The sequence below is a fragment of the Oreochromis aureus genome, linkage group 7, assembly GCF_013358895.1.
Source record: "Oreochromis aureus strain Israel breed Guangdong linkage group 7, ZZ_aureus, whole genome shotgun sequence".
Classification (NCBI taxonomy): Eukaryota; Metazoa; Chordata; class Actinopteri; order Cichliformes; family Cichlidae; genus Oreochromis; species Oreochromis aureus.
The window spans coordinates 5,563,635-5,588,639 of record NC_052948.1 but is presented as its reverse complement, the minus strand read 5'-3'; the positions used below and the strand labels follow the sequence as shown (position 1 = coordinate 5,588,639).

The 25,005-nt window shown below is 40.6% G+C and overlaps 1 protein-coding gene across 1 annotated transcript; it reads right to left on the bottom strand.

The window, feature by feature from the left end:
- Positions 1-1,084: 1,084 nt before the first annotated feature.
- Positions 1,085-24,205, bottom strand: si:ch211-236l14.4 (SITS-binding protein). The gene is made up of 11 exons (XM_031756471.2): positions 24,126-24,205; positions 23,384-24,046; positions 19,083-19,254; positions 10,048-10,255; positions 9,726-9,876; positions 7,179-7,376; positions 6,443-6,711; positions 6,225-6,361; positions 5,690-5,811; positions 3,742-3,921; positions 1,085-3,625 (listed from the first exon to the last, which is right to left on the bottom strand). Exons 2-11 carry the CDS (start codon positions 23,852-23,854, stop codon positions 3,452-3,454), a joined length of 2,082 nt encoding a protein of 693 aa, XP_031612331.1. The 5' UTR covers positions 23,855-24,046; positions 24,126-24,205; the 3' UTR covers positions 1,085-3,451.
- Between the last annotated feature and the right edge of the window lie 800 nt (positions 24,206-25,005).

The window sequence follows — 25,005 nt, the reverse complement described above, 5'->3', positions numbered from 1 at the left end:
AATCTATTGACCACTTTCCTAAAATTATGTTGTTTTATCTTTTGCTCCCAAACAGCCCTGACCTATTGAGGCATGGTGTCCACTAGACCCTTGGAGCTGATGTGCGTGGTATCTTGTATCTTGCACCTTTAAGCCCTGTAAGTTGCGAGTTGGGGCCTCCATAGATTGGACTTGTTTGTCCAGCCATTGGGTTGAACTATAGGAAATCTGGATCACAAAGACATTGTTGTGGTCTTCACACCATTCTTGAACCATTTTTGCTTTGTGGCAGGGTGCATTATCCTGCTGAAAGAAGAACGCAATATCGTTTCCATGAACGGTTGTAATCAAAGTCTGCAATGATGCTTAGGTAGGTGGAACATGTCAAAGTAACATCCACATAGATGGCATGACGCAAGGTTTCCTAGAAGAGTATCACACTGCCACAGTTTCCATAGTGCATCCTGGTGCCGTGTATTGCCCAGGTATGCAATGCACCCATAACTGGCTGATCATGTGATGCAACTCCTACATGAACCTACGAAAGCATTCCAAAATGTGATTTGTTAGGCCACACCCCCTTATTCCATTGCTTTGCGTCCAGTTGATTCTCATATTGTAGGTGTTTTTGGCGGTGGACAGGGGTCAGTATGGGCTCCATGTCCACTTACCTGTCACTAGTTCACTGCTGTTGCTTCCTTGGACCACTTTTCATAGATACTGATCACTACAGACCAGGAACACCCCAGAAGCACAAGTTGGACAAGTCCTCCTGCTTCTTCTTTGAGGACAAATTGTTCACTTGCTTCCTAATATATCCCACGCATTAACAGGTGCCATGATGAAGAGATTATCAGTGTTATTATCTTCACCTGTTAGTAGTCATAATGCTGTGCCTGATTGGTGCCACTGCCTGCACAGTCAAACACAAACCAGCATGGAGACAGAAAAAAATGTGCAAACTTCAGGATTGGATTTGAACTAAAAATTCTGAAGTAATAATAAATAAAATCTGGCAACTCCACTTGAATGTGGCCTCCAGTATGTCATGAAGTAAATGCAAACTTGATGAGTTAAGTAAGAAAATGTAAACTTTATTGCAACTTTGTCATTCTATGTTATCTGATTTACAGAAGGGAGAAAAACACTTGTAATGGCACAGTCATTGTATTACGGTCATTGCTGATACTGCAATAATCTAGACACCTGTGTCGTCCAGATTTGTGGCATATTAAGGCACATGGCTCACTCAGTCTGTAGAGGGAAGGAATAACACAACAAAGCTTTTCCTGCAACTCCTACATGAACCTGCCAAAGCATTCCATAACAGCATTATATAATGGGAAAAAGAAAAGCTCCTCACATGAAGGGCTATGGGAAATCACAGTGTGTCCATTGTACATTCTGCCCCAGGAGAGATTAAGACGTCAATGTGTTCACAACATACTGCGTTGCACTAAGACATTTGGTGATCTGATAGGAAACTTCATTAGACCTGAGTGTTTGAGCTGATACAGTAAACCTTTTAGATCAAAGTTACACAATCAATTTAGTTGAGATAAATGGTAAGTTTCCAGAGTTTGTATCCTCACTGTTTGCCATTTAAGGTTTTCCTTTATGGAACAAATTGATTAAAAAAAAAAAAAGCAACACTGACAGTTGACTATATAGAGCCGAGCTTCAGGGTATAAAGATTATGTCTCTTCTTGGACTGATTTTAAACATAATCAAAAAATAGAATCAGTCTCATTTAAGTCTGGGTTCAAACAGCTTTTACAAGTAAACAACTATACTTAAGAAAGCGATGGAAGTGTAAAGATAGTCCAGAGAATAGGCTATGTCATGGTACACATGAGGACAGAAACTGAATTACTCATGAAGGTTTATGTCAGGTGGGCCTCTGCATCTCTGTGCTTTCAACAATTTCAGCGATTTCAGGTGAGTTTCTCTCCAAACAGCCAATTTCTCATATGCAAACATGGTATGCTTACAACTGAGAGCATTGTATTTATGTGATGTGGCTCAACATTTGGAGAAATATAAGTTTTGTACTTTATTTTTATGGTGAGAGTAGTAGTAGGTAAAAGTACCATCATATGGCACATCAATCATATGTTCCTATCAAGTAATTATAAACTGAAGACACTCAACTTTTGCATAGAAATTGGAAAATAAATTTACCGGTTTCAGTGAAATAGGCTTAAGAAATAACAAAAATACAACTTTTTGTTTTTCCATTTCAGTTTTTGTACAGAATAGACAAATGAGAAATCTCCAAAAGAGTGATTTTTAGCACAATTAGAAGTCAGATTTTGCATCTTTTGGACCAAACTATCTTTATACCTGGTCCAAAGTCTTTCCCTGAGCCTCACGGGTGCTAGTGGTGGCTTCATACTCATGAATGGGAGTGATATCACAGTCAGATTATCAGATAAAAAGTGACTGATTACATGTATTTATACAAAATCTGCTTTTCACCCATGTGGTGTCATCAGCAAGGTTGTCTTTACAACTTAACTCGGCTCACTTTAAGAACACATCAACAGTCAGTAAAGAAAGAGGCACTCACTTAAAAGCCCTTGCTACAGCAGGTTAAACTCTAATCTAAAATTTAAATATATGCAAAGTTACGATGAAAGTGGCTTGGCCTCAAGTTCATCAGCGTACAGTACAAAGGGACATTCATGGATGTCCTACAGAGTGGTATGTTGCGAAAACTATTCTAAGAATATGAACTATGGGGTGATAGGCTGCTGTGTCTAATGACTTTGTAAAGCAATTAATATCCATTACTTGAGGTACATTCATCTTTCATAAAACATCGGCCCTTTGGCCTGATGAGTTCAAGTAAAAGCCTTTCCATAGAGTGAGCGAGACATATGGTACCATGGTGCTTGTATGTAGCTTCCTGTGTTAATTTCCCGCCAGTAAGCGCTTCTCTCAAAAGGCCCTTTTAACCGTCTTCCTTGTCTTTCTGCATCTTCATTTGGTCTTCTTGAGAAATTCAGATACTTTTAAGCAAACAAGGAGCTTGCTTTGTTCCTCCTTATGAAGAGAGCCAGCAGCAGCTACAAATTTAAAGACTGTAGAAATGCAGTATGTAAACACACATACTTCTCCGGAACCATTAAAAAAAAGAAAACAAACAAACAAAAAAAGCAGCAGAGTGGATGAAAAAGTCCAGAAACAAATCACCAAGAGGTAAAACCATTCAGCATTAAAAAAAACAAATGAAAAGAAGACAAATAACATAAAGGAAAAAAAATATTTTGAACCATAAAGTGCAAGTATAAAAAAAAATATGTATATACATATATATTTCTACAAATTGTCTCAAGGCAGCACTTGAGGCAGGGTCAATGGTCTTTAGTAGAAAAGTGCAAGTTAAGAACAGCACAAGTACCTAAAAAAAGAATTTGATTCAAAACAGTAAGAGGATAAATCACGTGACTCTGTGGGACAGTCATCCGAGTCAGCTTCTCCGTAAGAAAACAGCCACCTCCGTCAGGGGGACAGGGTAGTCGTGCAGGAACGTCCCCCCGTCAAACACCCGTGCGTTCTGATGGTCCTGCCATTGAAAGCCCCCGTCAGGTAAATATATATCCCTCTGCACTGCCCCCTTCTCCACCACGGGTGCCACTAAGACCTGAAAATAAATACGTATAAGGGAGATTGCACATGTGTGACATCAGGATACGGCTGAAGTTGCTAAAACATGCCAAGTGCATTAGATCCCACATCATCAGAGCTCCATTAACTGACCTCATCTCCAATGAGGAACTGGTCATTGATGGTAAAGGTCATGGAGTCTGTTGGATTGAGCCACCACATTGGGCGATAGATGGGGTTTCCTGTCACCTGCCACTCCTCTGCATACTTTTCAATCAGCGGTGCCACATCCCTCTGGTGCCTTGTTAGGTAGTTCCGAGTTAGGTTTAGCACCTATGGATTACCAGTTGAGACACGAGAACGAACATTATTGTGGATTACAGTAAAAAGAAAAACAAAAAACCCAAAAGAAAACAATTAGGATTATAACGATCTAATTAAAATCCATTGTTGCCTTTTTCTTGGGCAGTATTTTCATTCAGAACCACTTAGGCCTTTTTCAGATTGTTCAGCCAAAGAATCTATTTTCAAGAAATCTGGATCAACAGAGTAACTGAAACCAGTGACAAAAAAGCCCTTTCCTTAACTAAATCATCCACCGCAAAGATTTCAGTACAAGAAAAATATTGACAGTGAGGTCTGCTAAGGACATTTGTGCCATCTCTACACGCAGAGTCAACTCAACAGTCACTCATTGTTGACTTAGTGGGTTTAACTCTGCCAAAGTCTTTGTGCTTTCTCCCTTTGCCCAAACGACTTCAGCATTCCTGGAAGGGTCACATCCTCTTCAGAGTCTCACGACAAAAACAAAACTTGACCGCCTCTATAAAAAATGTATTTTTATGACTTGGGATTGAGACCATTTGTAGGAATGAGCCACTGGTTTCAGTGAATCTTTCCCTAATTGAGAAGCCAGGCATGTGTGTGGCTTTGAGGTTTTGCTGCTATTCGATTCCAACGTATTTGCCGCTGTGACCTGTCTGTGACCGACTGCAGTCTCACACATTCTGGAAATAAAGGTGCACCACATTTAAAACTATAGTAAAAATGTCCATAAAAAAGTCATTTATCATGGGCAATGCAACATTCTATCTCCACTTAAATATCTCCCCGCTCTCACTTCATCTGGGTTTATAAACTGAAGACCATGCAAGAGACCAAAATGGAAAACATTGCTGCTGTCAAACGCCTCGCCGTCCAAAAGGCCTATTTTTATCTTTGTCACGCAACACAAGTCACAACTAATATATTTTGCTGCTTTAGCTCCCTCCTAGTGGAAAAGATTTCATTTGATCACTCCCACTCTGTCACACTTGTCAATTACTCATGGAAATCTTAATTGCCACAATAAAGTATTTTTCCAAGACTTGTCCTCAAATTCATTATCATTCCTGCTGAAGTGGCCCTTGAGAGTGAGAGCGAGCCATAAATCTAGAATAGGGATTGTAATTCAGACCAGATGGACTCGTAACCACAGGTGAATGAGATGAGGAAAGGCGGGAGGGGAAGGGGGTTAGGGAGGGCATTACCCTTCTTCCTCTGCAGAAGCATAAAGCGTTTTTTGTTCAGGAACCTGAGCTCTGGTAACACATTGTCAAAAGCATCAATACCTGTCATCAGAGACTTAAGGCTTTGTTTTCCTGCTGTGCATGGTGAATAGTGTGTTCCTCATTTCCCACGGAGAGGGACATGGTTCAGTCCTGCCCCTCCTGCTGAGGGGAGAGTCAGATCTGAGTTTTGATAGATCAGGTCTCAGCAGTCCTCTGCAAAAGAATCGGTGGGAACTTCTCAGTGCTTGACCCTCAAAATTGAGGGCTGGCTGTTGGGCCAATGAACCACTTCTCTAATGTCCCTTTTTCATCAGCAGCATGTGGGAACGAAGGATAATCTCCCACCCCCTTTTAGAACATCTAATTGGCAGCATTCACACCTCACTACACTTGATCTCTCCACAGTAAATCTTCACCAGCAAAACTCTGGTTAGCAAGTCATGAACAGAATGTGAACCTGCTAGGTTGTCACTAATGTGGATGACACAGCTGTAATGGCACCCAACGCAGGCTGCTGCCGGGTGGCTACACGAGGCAGACCGGTAGCATACCTGGCCCTCCCCGAAGATCCAGGGTGGTGTGTGGAAGCTCATAACAGGAAGAAAGGCTGCAATCTCCAGCCAGCGGATGAACAACTCCTCATCTGTGACCAGGTCTCCAGACAGAGAGCCACCTGTGCAGAGGCAGAGAAAAGACAAAAACCAGTTAAACAGTGGGTACTTGATACTTGTGTAGCTTTTTTAATTTGCAGATTTAAGACAACGCAATATGATGTAAGTTGGCTTCTCTATTTTGGAAAAAGATCAATTTATCGTTTTAGATCTGGTTCATATTAATTAATGGTGTTTTGGAAGCTATTATGGGCCATAACATTGTATTAAAATCATCTTGATACAACTCATACCTCATATCTAATGAACAATTTAAGATGTTTCACGGCAGTCTAAGGGCAATTATATCAGGCCTATGTGTTACTGACAGCTCTATGGGCAGAAGGAACACTAATCAGGCGCTTTTTTCAGTTCTCACAAAAAGGCAAAAATATCACTATGTGATAAAAAAGGGACCCATAGGTTCTCGTATTACCTACTGCATCAGGAATGAGGAAGTTGTATCCCAGCAAAGTGTGGTGCAACAGGTTGGGAATGATGGCCTTAAGACCCATCGGGCTCCAATCAGACTGCAGGGGGGTCATCCTCACAAAGAGTGGCTTGTAACTGGACCTGAGACACAGAAAAAAGTCCTAATAAACACAAATGTGCCTTACGGTAAGCAATGTCATTGTGCATTAGCTGACAGATTACCGTGTCCCTGCAGTCATAATGGTTGAATCTCCTATCCTGGTGGCCAGGTCAGCCAGCAGGCTGATGTACTTGTCTCCACCCAGAGCTTGTGGTGGCCGCAGTGCCTGCTCCTCAAACAGATTCCCCTCGCCCCCTTCCAGCATGATGTACTCCATCCCTAAATGGGCTTGAAGGGCTCCTACCCTGTCCAGGAACCAGCTCACTGCTCCTGGATTTGTGATGTTCAGCTTTACACAGAACTTTCCTCGCCACTGACTCATCACAGGGATCTGGATAGAGGGACAGAGGCAACTGCATTCTAATTGGTGTTTATTTTACGCTGCTATTATTTTCTCTGTGGATAATTGACTAATTATAAACCGCAGTGCAACTGCTGTTGTAATTATAGATTTCCTGGTTTAGTCCTATTGCATTTGCATTGCATTGCTTTTTTAATTTGATCAAACTGGAACTGATTAATGCAGAGAGTCTGCAATGCAAGAGGAAAATATCCCCAAATCTCTGTCTGGTTTCATGTTTGACCGAATAGACTGTTCTAGTAGGGTGAGGAAAGTTCACTGTCAGGGAAAACTGTACTTAGCATGAAATGAGAATGTGGTGGGTTCTTTATACTCCATCCCACAACAACAAACTAAATGAAAATACATAAATCTCAGCTAGAAAAGTTCAAATGTGGACTACTGTGGACGCAACTAAGTGGTTTAAAATATGATAGTGTGTGCCTCTCATGCCTCACCAGCTGTCCCTGAGGTGCTGAAGGGAGACTGAGCCAGTAGGCCTCAGTGCCATCAATAAGGGAGGTGTGGAACTGTGTGGTGTCCACGCCCAGGAAAGGGGACATGGTGATGGAAATGTTAAGAAGCTTGACAAGTGGGAGGTCCCTGGTCAGTCTCTTGGACATCCCCCTTTTCCTGCTGTTGAGGTAGTCATGGTCCTGCAGAGGGACAAAGAGACAGACAACAATTCTAAATAACTGCATTAATAGTTTAACGGTGCTACGAGTACTCCTTTGCAAAGTTGCTTTGCAGAATTGTAGCTTTGAGAATGCAACTTCTGTCAGAACCATTTGACATTTGTTAGAGTCCTTTGGAAATTAGATGTTAAGAGTCAAACTGAGACTTTGCATTACATAACTGTGGAACAAAACAAAATGGATGTAAAATAGCTGTGGGAAGAAAGGCTAGATTAGCTCATATTGTTTAATTTCTTAGACCCCCCCCCACTAACCATTCATTTCTCCTGCTTTTTTTTCAAATCCAGAAAGAAGTAAAATGCAAAGAAACTGAAATAATGTGTCAGACTCTAGGCTTTTATTCTAAAAATTTACTTTAATTTCTCTGTAATAAAATTAGAAACAATGCAAACTGATTAATAACCAAATCACTTTGATGCCAGTCCTTGCAGAGTAAAATGGAAACTGAAAACTAAAAATTCACAGAGTGACTGAAAATGTATGACCTCCTGTAAAACTGGAGTGAAAGGGGATCATTGTTGCTAGCCACACTTCTACACAGCCTAACATGTTAATTCTGTAAGTTTCCATGCAGGATTTTACGCTTGGCTGGTTCTTTATTGAAGTAGGAGGGGAGTGAAGTGAGGCGGTACCAACAAAACTGGTGATTAATATCCTTGACCTACCAGAAAACTAGTAAACTGTTGTTCACCGAATAAAGCCATCCATCATGATTGCGTGTTATTCTTCACATTTTCCTGTCTTTCTGTTCTTTCACACCTACTGAAGATGCAATGGAAACATTGCCAGTGTGTACGTATATAACAGGATGCCTGGAGATAGCCTCTTATGGAGCGATTGCGTTTCTGCCTGGTCTTCTGCTGTACAGTCTGGGTCATATCTCAGCATCGAGCTGGGATTACTTGCTCTAGTTGGCTAAGGTCCCTTCAGATCTCAGCATACCCAATTCTTTGCCATCCTGCAGTTACCACACTCAGAGCAACCCAATACCTATTAGGAAAGGCTCTGTTTGTCTTCTCTCAACTATATTTGTTTTGTAATGGAACATCACCAGGTGTTCACATGGATTCACTTGACTGTGGTCCGGTGGTGTCGTTACCAGGCAGTTTGCAATAGCATTTAGGGAAGGGAACTGGATGTATGTGCAGCTATAACAAAAACCATGGGTATCACAATGAACAGACAAACATATTGATAAATAAGTCATGAATGTCTGAAAGCATATTTGATGATGGAGTGCCCCATTTACAAGCTGTAAGGCATCACAAAGTGTCCTAAAGATTTGATCGGCATTTTGTGGAACTAAGTTCTGTTAAGCAAAAAAAACCAACCAAACAAACAAAACAACAACAAAACAAAAAAACAAAGAAGAAAATGGAAAAATAAACCTAATCTGTCTTTTGTATTTCTATGTTGTAACATTCCACTGAACCTGTCCTCCCTCCCTTGTTCCCTGCCTCCAGCGCTCCGGAGATCCACTTAAGAAAACTCTTTCATCTCTATCTCTGACCAGTTGTCGGCCTCTGACCAATGAACTCTTACCAGATTTACTACCTCTGTGGTTGAAGCAGTGGATTATGAAAATCTGCAGCTATGCAGGGGAAGAAATGAAGATGAATGAAAAAAGAACAATATACACATCTTAGTTGTAGTCACCGGGTTAACATAAACTTTACTAGGCTTAGTAAAAGAAGAGAGCTTCTAATAAAAATAGAAACTCCATGAATTGGCTTCTCATTTCAAGACCTTGTATCAACAGACTAGTAGAATTGGACATAAAGCATGGCCCCTGCAGCCAGCTATAAGGTCAACACAGGATATTTGTAATGTTTAAATAAAAATTTAAGCTAAATACAACTGATGCCTGCGTCCGCAAAACTTCCAATGAGCTGATAACTGCAATGGCAAATGACAGCAGCACCGCGGCAGGTGGCTTGTGTGTGAACTGCCAGGAATGTCCACTTCAGTGCGATAAAGCAAAGGTTGCGATCGAAAATGCTGAAAACAGCAATCTTTTATAATGCAGTGCTGATTTTTTGCAATTTATTTATTAACATGAAAGCTCACACCTGCCTTGCAAAAACTGTCAAGACACTGAGTGTGTTACCAATCCCTATCCTACTATTTGTTAAATCCTGTTCATGGGGTAATTCCATTTAAACAGTTTAACCAGTGGGATTTTTATCCCACCTGATTGGGTTTGCCTTTGCAGAATATTTTCATAACGAAAACTTAACTCTGTCACAGCCTTTAAAGGCTGGGAGAAGACACAGCACAGCTCAGTAGTCAGTGTGTGTCTGCATCATGTACCATATCAGAAAGGAGGGTGGTGGAATGTTCATTGAGGTTGATGACTCCCTCCCCCAGCTGGTGTCTCTTCAGACGATTCGAGAAAGTCCTCATCTCCCTCTCCACCTTCGGCCCTGAGTCCACGTTGGCGAGCAGCTTCCAGAATGGCAGCCTGCGGCACACACACAGGGATCAGACTGGAACAGTTAATCACAGTTGGCTTGCGAGAGTAAAGTTTCAATCAGTGCTCACCAACCACACCAGTGTACCACTGTTATAATAACCAGAAGTGAAGCAGAGTGAAATTTACATCTGGTCTAATCTAAATCTAAACTGAACTAACCGCAGTGCTTTCATGTTGGGCAGCTCCCTGCTGTGCTCCGAGAGCTGTTGCACTGCTTCCTGGTGAGCAGCTTTTACATTGTGGGCCACACACACAGTGTACTGCAGAGGGAGCCGCTCCATACTTGGAAGTGACTGTAGGCAGAACTGCTGTCTGCTGTCCAGCCCGAGCTGCAGGGGGATGTCAGGAGATACAAGCACTGTGACACCTGCATGGTAGGAAGCACACAGGAATGGGCGCGGGTCATTAGCTTACATTATGCTTGTCAGATGAAACCTTGCTTTAAGGAGTCAGATAAACAGCTGCAATATAAAGTCACAGTCCAGGTCATATACTCATGTGAAGGAAAAGTCAGATAATTCAAACAGTTATGATTTAAAGAGGCAGAGATCAGCGCAAATAAGACAGTCCATTGCAAATTCCACTTATATGACATAGTGCATGAGTGTTACTGAGACCAGTATGAGTATGACGGATGGAGTGTTGTGGGAGGTAGAGTGCAGCCTGTGTCAGCTGATATTGCTCCACTCAGATGTAAGAAAAACACTCCCCAGAATGAGATATAGCAGCACACAGTTGGATGAGTTTACCCTGAAACTGCTGGCAAGTTCTAAGTAGGTAGGTTACACTGCAGACCAGTGAAATGAGATTCAGGTAGCCTGGAAAGTGACACTGAGGGCAGGGTTAGAAACATTTTTTATTTGTCCATTACGCTTGCTTCTGGGCAAACACGAGCACTTAATGTCCCGTGCATGCTCCGTCTCTGAATAACAAAACCTACCAGAAACATTGAAGACTGCAAAATATTTTTTTGTCTACTTTATCCTTCTAAAACCTTGCAGTAAAGGGAGCCTCTTTAAATTTCTGCTACTGTATACACATACAGTCCATCAGATGGCATGTATAATGACAAGATTATGTGTAGCTGAAAACTGTGTCTGCAGATGTAGTTGCCCTGGAAGGAATGCCCCATTCATCTCAGGTTACCCTAACCCTCACCACTTCTTCCCTAACCTGACTCCCACCTTCTCCCTCCCAGCTTTAACAACCTTCAGTTCCTCTGTGCTCTGCTTGGCAATGTTTCTGTCCCATCTAATAAACTGAGCCATTAACACAGACCCTGACCTCGTATTGAGATTTTGCAAAAGCTGCTCAAAGTAACCAAACTGGGTTTTAAGATTTGTGACCAATCAATGAACAGATTAGACAGTCTGAGAAACTGGTGAGACCTTGGCTCATTTCAGCTGCCCTCTCTAGTTTCAGTGGGCTTACTGTTCTCATGGAAGCAGGGACCAGGAGCAGGCGGGATACTCGTGTACCAGTTTATAATCAGATTAATAGTTTCAGAGATCAGTATTTAAAAGCCTTGTGAGGAGCCTTCAGCCTCAGGGTAATTCCCACGTGTTTGCAATGGATAATGTCAAAGAGATACTGGTAACACCTCAGCTGCCTCTCACAAGGTATTAGGTCAACATCCACGTGTTTGTTACAAATTTATAAATGGCAGATAAATGAAGATTTTATTTAGGAAATATTTATGATAAACATTTAATTTTATGTATTTCTGACATACAGAAATATTTTCAGTAACAAAGGAGTTGAATGGACGAGACAGAAGAAAGTTGATAAGGCAAAGGTGCTTTGAAAGAGTATGGTGGTGTATGATGTGGTTAGCAGAGAAAATTATAAAGATTTATAGAAGGATGGAAGCGGAAAGAAAGCAGTGGAAACATACGCAAAAGGACTACACCAGACAGCAAGAAGCCTCGTAGACTAATGTGGTGCTGAAGCTGCAAACAGTGGCTTTTACTAAAGTGCATACAGAGTGGAAAATGGAGTTGAATTTGCAAGCATGCCTTCTCAAGTCATAATTAATTTTTGTTGGAAATGACACTGCAGAGCCTCAAGGAAATGAGACGAGCTGATCCCAAGCTGCTGTACCTGTTATTCCATCTTGGATTAAATATGCATTTTGAAAGTTAAGTATACCAAATCCTGTCGTTTGTTTGGGAGCGTCTCTTTTAAAAACAAAAAACCCCCAAGTCATTCTAATCCTGTTTATTTATTACACTCTGTAAGACGCAGGCAAGCATCATATCTGTTTGTTCACAACGTACCTGAGCGGGATTTATGATCATTTTAAAGAAAGTGAACAAGATTTGAAGCCTTAAGTTGCTCCCATAGTGGTGTACCCAGGAGGTGAGGGAAGTTTTTAGAGCAGCTTCTTAAAAATTCCAAAAATCCAATAAATTTTCTTTTTTCTTTTTTCACCAGCTCTCAAAAAGTAAAATTTTGTGACTGGTGGAAAATATACTCTTGCCTTCAAGGCATCACTTAATGTAAAGATTACATAGTTTGCTGTACAGGTTTGATTGACGTTTCTATACGTGGACATACATGGATTCTCTCACACGTCTCTCATGCACACCTCGTTCAATGTGGAACTGCAGCTTTCCAAGAAAAACAGTGCTGACCTTATAGATCCATAAAGACTCTTTGCTCACTTTCAGTCAGTCTGACCTCAACATCTGTAGGTGGTAGCAGAGGTGACCCTGTGCACCTTCACCAGGGTCGGTAAGGTTTTAATGTGGCGTCTGGGATCCTGGAGAGTGCTGGTCTGAAGGAAAACGCTACTCTCTGACTCCCTGCTGCTGTGGACCAGATGAACTGCACTCTTTTACCTGTCATATTTTTATTGTTCTTTCTGACAACCGTGCAAACACACAGACCTGACTAGGGGTTATAAAAATGTGCATTCAAACACTAACCCTGTGTGTGCGGGTGTGTGAGTTTGTGTGTGTTCGGCATGTACTTCTTTAACAATGGAAATTTAGTTTTTGTGCCCAACCTCAAGAAATTGATGGCCACAAAACTGGGACATTGCCATTGTAGTAAATTTCCAATCCCACTTATTGAAGAAATAATGAAACACTAAAGAGGTTCTCTCTGCTCTACTCCTATCATCAATCAGTTTTATTGTTTCAAGGGTGAGACACTGTGTTCTGTACAAACATTACAGATGTGTCCTTTTCACTACCAGCAAATTAGATTAGACAAACTCTAAAAACTGCGAGAGGCGATGTCATACTTTTTGTTTGGCTTCAGTGTTGACGTTAGCAAACCGTTTAAACTCATATTGGGACATTCTCGCTTAAACAAAGATTTCGCTAAAGCTCAGGGTTAAAGTAAGGAAAGGGAACTAACCTGAGCAACCACAGACAAGTTACGTGTCTATATGAAGAGAAGCTGTCCCATTGTTACACCCTTTAAAAAGTCTTTCTTCTGTTTCTTGCATGTTGACCTTCATGGAAAGTATAAGAGATCAACTGTGGAAAATGTTGTGGGGTGATTTTCATTCAGTAGTTCTCTCATACAGGAGATGACAGCTTGCTTTTAACAAAGCTTCAGCTGGCTAACGGTGTCATTCTTGAAGTATTTCACATCTTACTTGTCCGGGAGTGTCGAGGTTTTGGGGCAGCTGCCCAGGGACCTCGTCGTGACCTATTGAGCAACGCGGATGAGTGTTTTGGAGCAGTGTCCTACGTTTGGCATCTTGATCTCGGTTTGGTTTTAAAACAAATAAGAAAATAATCTTTAAAACATTTCCAACGAGAAGATATTTAGTAAAAATTAAGAACACAGCTAAGAGAGCTAGATTTCTTGTCTGATTTCTTACTCTTTGGTACTCGGTAAGCCTGATTTGTGCTTTCAATTACTGGTTAGGAGAAAGCGAGTGTATTTAGTCTTTGCATTTCCAAAACATTTGTAAAAAGCTTATAGAAGACATTTCACTAACTTGCTTTTAACCACTGAATGTGTCCATGCTTTCTCAGAATGTCTTTTCTGTGGATGCCTTGCATTCAGATTGGTGAACGACATTAAAAAATGTTGATAATTCTCTGTTTTTCTTTTGTGGTTTTCTTCCTTCCTCTTCTATTGCTTTCCATGAAACTGAGTAATGGAAGCATGTTTTAGCTTTAACTGTTCTATCCCTTGTCAACATAAAGCTCCGTTATATTAGAGACAGAAGTCACGTGTGCATGTGGAGGAAGTGGTGTAGTATCTTAAAGAGCTGTTGTAAAGTTGTTGCGAGGAATCTTGGAGAAAGCGTGTTTGTGTGTTTCTCTTCATGAAAAAAAAAATCTATTAAGAAACACTAGATCAATTACTGGCTGGCTGAGCACAACAGGAGGGGGAAATTTAAAGTAGTTACACAATCACATTTTAAAAAAACTAACAGGTTTGCTCTGAACTTTCGTTTGTAATAACAAGTTGGAGAACTCACGATGAAAGCCAAACTTCATGTCTCCGCTCAGTACAAAGCATTTGGATACAGGCCATGGAAAAATGAGAATAGAATTTCTGGCTAATAATTCACCTCTCATTTGTGTGCCAACATCCAACAATTATTTTACACATAAATCTTTTAGTGTTTCAAAGAATTAATTAGTCACACATGGGACAAAAACGGCTACTTTGCTTTCAAATCAGTGTGTTTCAAATAATCGTTTCTGCCACTTGTATTCCCATTACTGCTAAAGATCTCATTATATTATATTCTCTGTCATTTTGTTTGTTATTTTAGGACACAAATAAAGAGACAGTTTTCATCTGTTACTGGTTTGTCTACTTAGTATTGTTTTAAGCCTACAGGCTGCACACAATAACAATCTTTGTGAACACATGCAGTATTCCCACGTCAAGCCTTTGAGCCTCTAGCTGTAGCTCCTCTGCTTAATTATCCATTATAATGCATGTGATCTAGGATGCTACTTTGCTAATAGCTAATCTGTTCTTACTAGTCCAGTTGTGTTTTTGAATGGATAAAGACAGGTGTGGCTATGATAAGTTCCTCCAGTTGGAAACGCTCTCAAATGTCACTCTGCTGCATGGTGGCATGCTGTATCTCTTTCATCCAGTTTCTCCGCCTTGGCTTTACTTTGCTACTCTTTACCTCTCTTCTTGATTCTGCGTTTAATATCACCAATTACCGTACATATATGCTCTGTTGTCACAAATATTTCAGTCTGTCTGCCATGGTCTTTAACTATCCCCAGGAGTCCTCTTAAGTTAGTAATGTCAGCCACAGTTCTATACTGCCCACAACATTTATAACTCTAGTTATGACTAACTAGAGTCAGTGTAGACAGGACTCTTGCAACGGTCAGTGGGTTCAAACAGCTGTGAAGCCTAATATTACGTTAAAACTGGAGTATGTTTGTTCCTCCAAAGCAGATTCATGAAGGCAGCTCAGACGAAAGTGTTGTCAGTCCATTAATAATAAATAATATTCACCAAAAGTAAAGACATGTGGTGATTGCTTTACTTTTTTTTTTTTTATTACTATTGGAATACTGCCTTCCCAGAATTTCCTTCTTTTTAAAAAAACAAAAAAAACCCACAACAACACTGGAGTTCTTTTTTTTCACCCCAAAATGAAACTGAGAACTGATAATGCATACCAGCTTTTCTCTACTGTACATTACAATACACATTTATCGGTGCATTTCAAATACACGCGAACAGTGTGTACTGTGTGTTTATGACTGCATACGGTGCTGTGTGCATGCAGCTGACTCATTTTGAGAAGCACTGTTCTAACCACCGTTTGCTGAGTGTTGGTATAGACGGCTGGATTTAAAGGCAACTTTTCTTGAGAAGAAACTGTTAATACTGGGAAAGGGGTGAGGAGCTGTGCATGCTAATAACCAGTGAATACGTTTTATATGATATAATTTCTTCTCTATATTTCTGTTAGTATTTTTTTCCAGCTGCATTCAATTAGACTTGATTGAGTGCAAAAAAAAGAGAAAAAAAAAGCAGGAACAAATCACTTTTCTAATTAAACTTTCACACGGTTGTGTAACCCCACAAATCTCTATAATGATATCCACACATGAATGTGGATTTTCTTCTCCATAAAAACTTCTGTAATTGTTTCCTGTCCCAATACTATTATCCATAAAAATAAAGCAGTTATGACTCAAACACATTATAAGATTTATAGCTGAATTTTTAATAGTTTTTTTATTTGCATTTCATTTATAGTTCAGTTCTGGCTTCTTTCCAGGCTGAGTTTGCTTATTTTTTTAATAGTATGACAGGTATTTGTCAGTGTCTCGACCTCAATAACACTGGAATACATGTGAGAGTACAGCCATAATAATGTTAAAGCAGCAGATTTTATTAATGTAGTCATCCCAAAGCCTTTGTATTTGAATTTATCTCTATTTTCATTTACACTTAGCCTAGCTTTTTAGGTCTATTTTAGTTAACTGGAATGTTTTTTCACACTTCTACTTTGGTTTTGGTTAACTATAATGACCTTATTCACAGCCATAATCACATTGCATTTTAATCTGAGATATCATGTTGTTCTTTTGACTGAGCTGCTGGGCAGATAAGGAAGATAAATGCAGCTTATGAAGACTGACAAAATGTTTTTTCTATATGGATGAGAATTAAGTGTTGTTATTTTGCCCGGAGCAGCTTATATAGGATATCGTCAATTACAAATTCATTTTGATGCATGTAACATGCAACATTTGATACAAAATATAAATGTAAATTGAACTTGTAGACAAACTATAACAGGGGTCATGCAAATAAAGGGTAGTTACGAATAGATTATGTAAACTACACTGGAATTAAACCATAACTGTATATTAACTGCATTCCTCTTCTTTCTGTGTGGAGTGTGCATATTCTCATTGTGTGTACTCTGTGTACTCTGGCTTCCTCTAAAAGTCCAAAGACATGCAAGATGATTTGGTTGGCGACTCTAAATTGGCACAAAGTGTGAATGTGAATGAATGTCTGTCTCTCTGTGATAGCCCTGCAACTGACTTTTGATCCTTCCTTGGTGTACCCCACCTCTTGCCCTATGACAGCTGGGATAGGCTCCAACTCCCCATGACCCTGAATTCCATTACTAGAAGAAAATGAATGTCTGGATGGCTGGTCGGGTGGCTGGCTGGGTGGATGGATGGATGGGTGGATGGATGGATAGATTTGTCTGACATTTGATGTGATGTGGTCTGAGAAGGTGTCCGTTTGCTGTCAGTTCTGACAGTAAAGCACAATACATCACTGGACTGCCTCTGAAGCTCTGTCTCGTACGCCTTTTGTAAAAGTGGCTGCTAATTCACAAATGTACCAAGTTTACACAGAGAGGAGAGAGGAAAGCTCTTTGTTGCAGTTCAAGCAGGTGTAACATTTCTACTTGCAGCACAGGACCACACAAGTCTGAAGGTTAAAACCCTTGTTAGTGATGAAATGTGCTGTAGGCTACACAAATTACTTATTTTACTGAATGGACCGAGAAGCTACTAGTTTATCACACATCAGACTGATTATGTTGTTGGCAAATAAGGAAAATACATGAAACTTATGTTCTTGTGATCTGTGGGACTGGCGTCCAATATCTGAAAGCAACCTAAAGCAAAGTGAGAAGTGTTGAAATGCTTGGAAAATGTCCAGCCTATAGGAAATAGCAGGAACGCAGTCAAGTATGACTTTCAATATGTCTTTGATCATGGAAAAACATTTTCTCTCGGGCCTAATGTGCACATTATGCAAATCCTGGAGCCAAACAAAGACATCCTTGAACTTTAAAGCAGAATATCATGTTAAATATACCTTTAATGCTCCAACAGGCATCATTGTCATTGCTGAGCATCAGTTTGCTATGTTTGGGACTATGTATCTGTGAGAGGTTACTTGGCAACAAATAAACAGTTGATCTCATTGGGATCTCGTGCTATCTCTGGCTGCGTGTGTGTGCATGTGTGTTTTTCTCTTCGTGGAAAGCTAAGCAGATAAACAAAGGGTTACGGGGGTCCTAATAATTACTGGCATCCTTTCACAAGGTGGAAAAGGGATTTAAGTCATGTGACTCTCTGGCGAAGCCTGTCACTGTTACATAACATAGCAAAAGATATATGAGTGTATATGCGGTTGCATGCGGTTCCATCAGTATGTAAATGAATGTGAGTGAAGCTAGTGCTAAACATCAGTGAAGTCATTATCGATGACTGTTTGTGTCGCCTTATTGGGTGATGTCACTGCGTGCTCTGTGGCAGGTTAGGATTTGAGTTTTGTAGTTACTCACAGCTAAACACTAAACCAGACATTTACAGAGCTCAAAGATATTCACTTTACACCTAAGGCCTGCATGTAGAAATGAGAATATGTGAATATTAAAGATTTTTTGAACAATGTCAGTGTCCTAATAATAATAATCATGATCTCAGATTGATATCGAAATTCAATAGGAACAAAGATTAGTTTATTTAAGCAGTAGCTCAGAAAACAACTTAACGCAAAGACAAATTGAATCTCCATAGTCCATGAGATTTGAGTAAACACACATGCACACACTCTCCACAGACGTTCTTCATCAGTCATATTAACCATTCACATCCGCTAGCAGCCCCTGCCTCTCCCCCCTTACCCCCAGGGATAAAATCTAACACCCTCAAAATAACCTGGTGAGTTATAAGAGTCAGCAGGGCCTCCATCCAACCTGCTCTTTTAATAGAAACAAAAGACAATTACTCTGGTATTCCTAAGAGTTAATTTAAGATGCTATAGGTGGCTTGATTGCCTTTGTAGTCTAATCTCTGAATTAATAAACTGGCATGCCACAGCCAGCATCATGTTACACTATATTTGTGGGGAAGCCAACTTATCTAGTATGTTGTGTGTGTTTTAGGGATGCTGCTTCAGGACCATTTTTGCCAGCTCAAGCATAAATGCTTACATGAGGGGCTGAAAAGGGTAGGACAACACAACAACATCCACAGGGCTTCCCTCGCTCCCTGGGATTCACGCCACACATGGTATACCCACTCATGTGGGATCAAGTTTCAAGAGTCCTTGTTCTTGTTCTAATGCTGCACCAATAGCAAGCGTGGCAAACTGCCAACATCCGTACTGAGGAGATCTTTCTTCTTGTAATAACATAGCCGTGGAGAAAATTTCTAATTCCATTTCTAACGATGAGATCGGAGCAAATCCCATCAGTGACCACTTACCCGATGAGCCAAGGAAGTAGCGCTCCAGGGCAGAGCCGAACCCAGAGGGATTGTCCTTCAGATCACTGACGACGAAGGGCTGCATCGTGGCGTTCTGATCGTTGATCGGCCAAGTCTGGCCTCGAACACTGGCACCCCCGTACCAGGATATGTTGGCCATTGAGAAGCAGTCCTGAATAAAGACACGCATGTGCAAATATACATGCAATCACACATTAAAAGGAAAAGGGAAAGAAAATCAGAGTGAAATGTTTGCATACAAGAAAATACTGAAAAATAAAAAAATAAAACAGTGATTAACTAATTGAATTAACTTTATAAAAAAAGCCATGTATTATTAAAATAGTAGCTGAATTAAGTATGGAAAGAGTAATGTTTGTGAGGAGAGGGTAAAAAATTTCTTTTGGTTTTAAAACACTTTAGCAACCTCACTAAAGGGCACCAACATTTTGTCAGTATTTGACAAAATAATAAGAAAAGAAAAGAGAATAGAACACAAAGCTTTTCGTTGTCATCACTGTTCTGTGGTAAATATAAGGAAATTAGAAGCAGTTGATGCATTAAGGCAGCAACTCTCAAGAACCTCACAGTAACCCGAAAACTCAAAAGCTCAATTATTTAAGAGCATCTAAATGTTTTAGGAGACTTACCTTGGTCCATATTAATTTTACTTGCATCTTTCATGGGATTTGGGACTACACCAGGGTGCGCCGTTCAATGCGCATAAAACACAGAGGCCAGGGGCTGAAATTTTGGTGCCACTAGGTGGCAATTTCATTTCTGTTTTAATACTGTACCCCAAAGTGGTAAAACATGACATTTCATCCCACTAGGTGGCTCGTCCCTGTTGTCAAATATCAGTTGAAATTGTTCAGGGTGGCTTATCATATGTGTCCACTTTGAGGTCGGACAATGTATGACAGAACGAGGCAATTTTTCATGGCGAGTCATCGAAATTCGCCGCGTCAAATTTGGATTCTACTTTAATTTAATTTTAATTTGAAATGCAGTGTTAGTTAAGGTTACATCTGGTCTATCAGTGCAAGAAATGCAGGGATTGAGCGTCAAAGAATTTTTTTTTTTTAAACAAATGCTTCCCTTCTGTCTTCAAGAGACAAATATGCAGACGTTAAGTTTATTTTTTCACGTCAGCAAATCTGGGCTCCATTAAGCAGTTTCAAAACAGGTGCCAAGTAGTCACCTGAGAGGCTCTGGGCAGGATTTTTGGAAATTATGAAAATAAATGTGACTTTGGTTTAGAAGATTTTCTGTGAGCAGTCACACCACATGACAGGGAGTTAAGTCGAGGAATGTTCCAGTGGGGACAGATTAACCTACCCAAACTTTGCAACAGTTAAATGCCTCTGACGATTAAGGCAGGGGAAAGTACAGTAAGTACTTTGCAGCTAAAAAATAAATAAATACAGATTTAAAACAAAGCATATTCCACTCGGTATAGTTATTTAAATGATTTTAGAAAGAGACAGGAATGAAGCATAACAACTCGCCTACAAAGATTTGAAAAAATATTTGTCCCCTTTCTGCTTTCTTATTTATTTATTTACTTATTTATTGTCTATTTGTCACACTTATGTTTCAGATTATCCCCAAAAATTAACATTAGACAAACAAGCCCCTCTTACTCTAACTCTAGTCCCACAGAATGAGACATTATCCACAAATGGAGAAAACCTGAAAAAGAAGAGACAGGTCTACCAAAATTACGATGAGAGTGCACTGACAACTCATCCTGGAGATCACAAAAGAACCCAAAATAGCATCTAACTTGCCTCAGTTAAGGTCAGTGTTCATTATTCAGCAATAAGAAAGAGATTAGACAAAAATGGCATCCAATGGAGAGCTCCAAAATGAAAACCACCGCTGACCAAAAAGAACACAAAGACTCATCCTACATTTGCCAAAAAACCCATTTTGGCAATCCCAAAATTTTGGGCAAAACGTTCTGTGAACTGATGTGACAAATGCTTTTTGCAAGGTTTGCATCCTGTTACATGTGGCTTGAAAATAACAGAGAATTTCATTGAAAGAAAGTCCTATCAAGAGTCAGACATGATCATGGTACTGTGAGGGTCTGGGCTGTTTTGCTGCTTTAGGACCTGGATGACTTGCAGTTATTGATGGAACCTTGAATTCTCCTTTTTCCTAGAAAGCCTCTACCGGAAAATCCTGAAGGAAACTGTCCAGCCATTCCCTGAGGCTCAAGCACAGAATGATCCGAAATACACCAGCCAATCCACCTCCAAATGACCACAAAAAACAAAAAATTAAGGTTTTGGAGTGACCTAGTCAAAGTCTGGACTTTAATCCGATTGACACGCTTTGGTGTGACCTTGAAAAGTCCATTTATGCTCAAAAACCCTTCAGTGTTGCTGAATTAAAACAATTCTGCAAAGAAATGTCGGCCAAAATTCCCCCACAGTGATGTGAAAGACTAATTACCACTTATCACAAACACTTGATTGGAGTTCTTGCTGCCAAGGGTGACACAAGCAATTATTAATGTGGTGTCGCGAAAATGAGATAACCGGGGACGGTTACTAAAGTAGTGACAACGCCACCTGGGGAGGTGCTACAACCCCAGGAAAGATTTCTCTAGCCAATGAGAAGATTGCACTGGCTACCAAAGCCCACAGACTGAGAGGTGAGACAAAGAAAGTTTATAATTCAAAAGTTTATTTAGAGGAACTACTAAAACATAACTAAAAGATTAAAAAGGCAAAGGGTAGCAGGGGTACTTAAACACTTTATTATCCGATTCCCTACCACAATGACACGCTTATGTTGTGAGGCAACTAGAAAAATGGTGGAGACCCATTTAGGCTCACCTACAGGAGGAGTGCCCAAGGTGCCACCAATCACTCACCCGTGTGTTGCTGAATTAAATGGTACAATTCTGCCCGGTGTGTAACTCGAAATGTTCCACCTCACGTGCCTAGCCTCTAAACAAGCGGCCGCAACTAAAGCAATAAAAGAAAAGATAAAACGTTAAACAATTCCCACATCCCAAATCACAGTGATGTGAAAGACTAATCTACCAGCAGTCTATCACAAACACAGTAGTCAGATTGGAGTTCTTGCTGCCAAGGGTGTGGACAACAAGCAATTATTAAGTTTTCTCTCAGTAGTGAAGGGGTTTCTTATAGCAGGTAATTGTCGGCTGAAAGGTGTGGACTTTTTAGGGACACATGTAACATCCTAACCCAGAATAACTACATGGTAAATGGCATAAGGCCAGGTAAATGGCCTGTATTTGTATAGCGCTTTACTTAGTCCCTAAGGACCCCAAAGCACTTTACACATTCAGTCATCCACCCATTCACACACTGGTGATGGCAAGCTACATTGTAGCCACAGCTGCCCTGGGGCGCACTGACAGAGGCGAGGCTGCCGGACACTGGCGCCACCGGGCCCTCTGACCACCACCAGTAGGCAACGGGTGAAGTGTCTTGCCCAAGGACACAACGACCGAGACTGTCGGAGCCGGGGATCGAACCAGCAACCTTCCGAGACAAGACGAACTATCAACTCTGGAACCACGATCTCTTGACCGTTTTTCCCACAACTTTTTTGTTGTGGAAAAAACTGTATTTTGCATTTATTCATGTTATCTTTGTCTGAAATGTGTGAAATTGTAAAACTAGCTTGATTATCTGAAACAAGTACCAAGCGTGACAAATATGCAGATAGATAAATTTTAAAAAGGAGGAAAAGAACACTGTATGTGCACATGTTCGTTTCATGTAATTTAACATAATTTCGTGGCTATACACTGGGGATCAATATAAACATCCAGTTATTTTTTAAAACATTTAAACAAATTTAAAACATTTATCTGGCGTTTGCCAGAATTGCACTTTGAAAATGATATCATTAATCACGTATGCCGCAAGAAACACCTTTAACTCTTCAATTATTTTTCTAAAAGGAGATTTCTACCATTTTGAAAGCATCTGTTTTGCGTTAAGAAGTTATATGAACAGATTGTAAGTGAAATACATTTTTTCTTCTTGATTATTGATATAAAATATATACTTTTAAAGTTCTTATTCTATAATATTTGACGGAGAAAGTGCCTTATATTACTTTGCAAAGGGACCTGCTTATAAATTGTTGCACACTGTGCACCAGAAATAGGCTGTCATCAAAGCAAGGCAATGTCATTCCGCAAACTACAAACTACAAATGGGGACATTGATGTTCCTAGCCTGAAGAAAGTGCTTTTGCACTCCACATTTTGCTGTGATTTGTGTATTTCGTGTGCACATTAAGAGAAACACTACCTTCAGCTCCACATGACAGTGTACCGGTGCCCAGGTCATGCTGTAACACTCCGTCTCCGTATCCTCATTCACTTCGAGCGAGATCTTCACCTCGGCCACCGAGTCCCAGGTATAGCAGAACTCAGTTTTATTGAGCCAGCACAGGTTCCTCACGAAGGGAATCTCTATATCGGGGTTCCCTACGTTCCCGACGTCAATTTCCACGTAGGTCTTATCCTCAGTCAGGGTCTGTATGAGCAGCGAGTGGGTTTTTCTCTCCCAAATCAGTCCGCTGAAAGTTCCCCTAAGGATCCAGTTTTTGTTGGGCTGGTCCACCACTTGCCAGTATATGATCCCGATGGTCATTACGAAGAAGACGGCAACCCCGAGACAGGCTATCGCTCCTTTCCAGGTCTCGTTCATCTCCTTCAATCCCGTATCCCATGTTACCTCTGGGATGGGGCTGGGGTTCCTATTTCGAGCGTGGGGCATGTTGTTTTTGAGATCAGCAAAGAGTCAAACAGTAAAATTGCTGCAGAAATCTCTGAGCGTCAAAATCATCTGTTGCTTCATCATGTCATGGTGTTTTCAGTGAAGCTACAGTGTGAACCATCCTACTCTTTATCATTACACGGTTTACGCTGCTGTTTTGGGTTTTTGCGCAATTGTGCCGGCAACAGAGACCTGTCATGTGAGGAAAGCTGTGAGAAAAAAAAAAAGCCCAGCGCAGAAATAAAATGATATGAATGAATAACGGACTTACCACATATTGCTGATGTTTTAAAAGGATTGGATTTGTAAATAGCATTGGGTGCAGTGAGCTCTTAGGCAGCCTCAAGTCGGGTTTGGCAGCAATGCCTACGAATAGCTCCTAAGACGCTGTCTTGCTTGTCCTGCACTTTCTGACGTAACGCCGGGTTGTTTCTTCAGAGGAAGGGTAGAGAGGGGGAAATAGGGGATCAAGGGGGCTTGGCAGAGTCTCGGAGGTGCCCGCCGGGGTGAGGAGGCCACGGGCAGTCTGGAAGGGAGGGACCCCCATGCGTGCTCCCAGACTCTCCCTGCGCTCTCCATGCGTAAAGTCTGAGCACACTTGTCATCTGTTGGTTTGGTAGACGGCGAGGAGCGTCTATTGGAAATGGCAAGGTCGGGGAACATATCATACCTCATCCAAATGAGATCCCCGGGTGTTTCAATGAAAAGCAAAGGGTAATGTCTAGAACTGATGGTGAAATCATGAAAGAAGCTTTCAAACATTTAGGATCAATTATGTTTTCAAATTATTCAAACTTCAAGCAATATATATATATGTATATATATATATATATATATATATATGTCATTTTGTTTTTGTGGGTTTTTTGTCGTTGTTTTTTGTTTTGTTTTGGGGGTGGGTGGGCATTATCTTTGGGCTCACTACCACAATGGCCAAAGAAGTTTTTTTTTTCTCTGTTTTTAATGATAAATAATTATTTCACTTGTTGACTGGCTCTACAGACTTTGCAGGGATTAAAATGGTTTTTTGACAATTTGTTAGTTTTGCTGGTTACAAAATGAAATGAGGCACCTGTTATTTATCACACATCTCTGCTGTATCTCCAGGGCCAAAGTCATATGACTCAAAACAAATACATTACAGTAAACCT

Coding starts and splice junctions, on each gene's coding strand:
- si:ch211-236l14.4 (XM_031756471.2), bottom strand. CDS start 23,854: ATGCCCCACGCTCGAAATAGGAACCCCAGCCCCATCCCAGAGGTAACA. Junction 19,255..23,383: donor ACTGTCATGTGGAGCTGAAG/GTAGTGTTTCTC, acceptor GTCTTTATTCAG/GACTGCTTCTCAATGGCCAA. Junction 3,626..3,741: donor AGTTCCTCATTGGAGATGAG/GTCAGTTAATGG, acceptor ATTTATTTTCAG/GTCTTAGTGGCACCCGTGGT.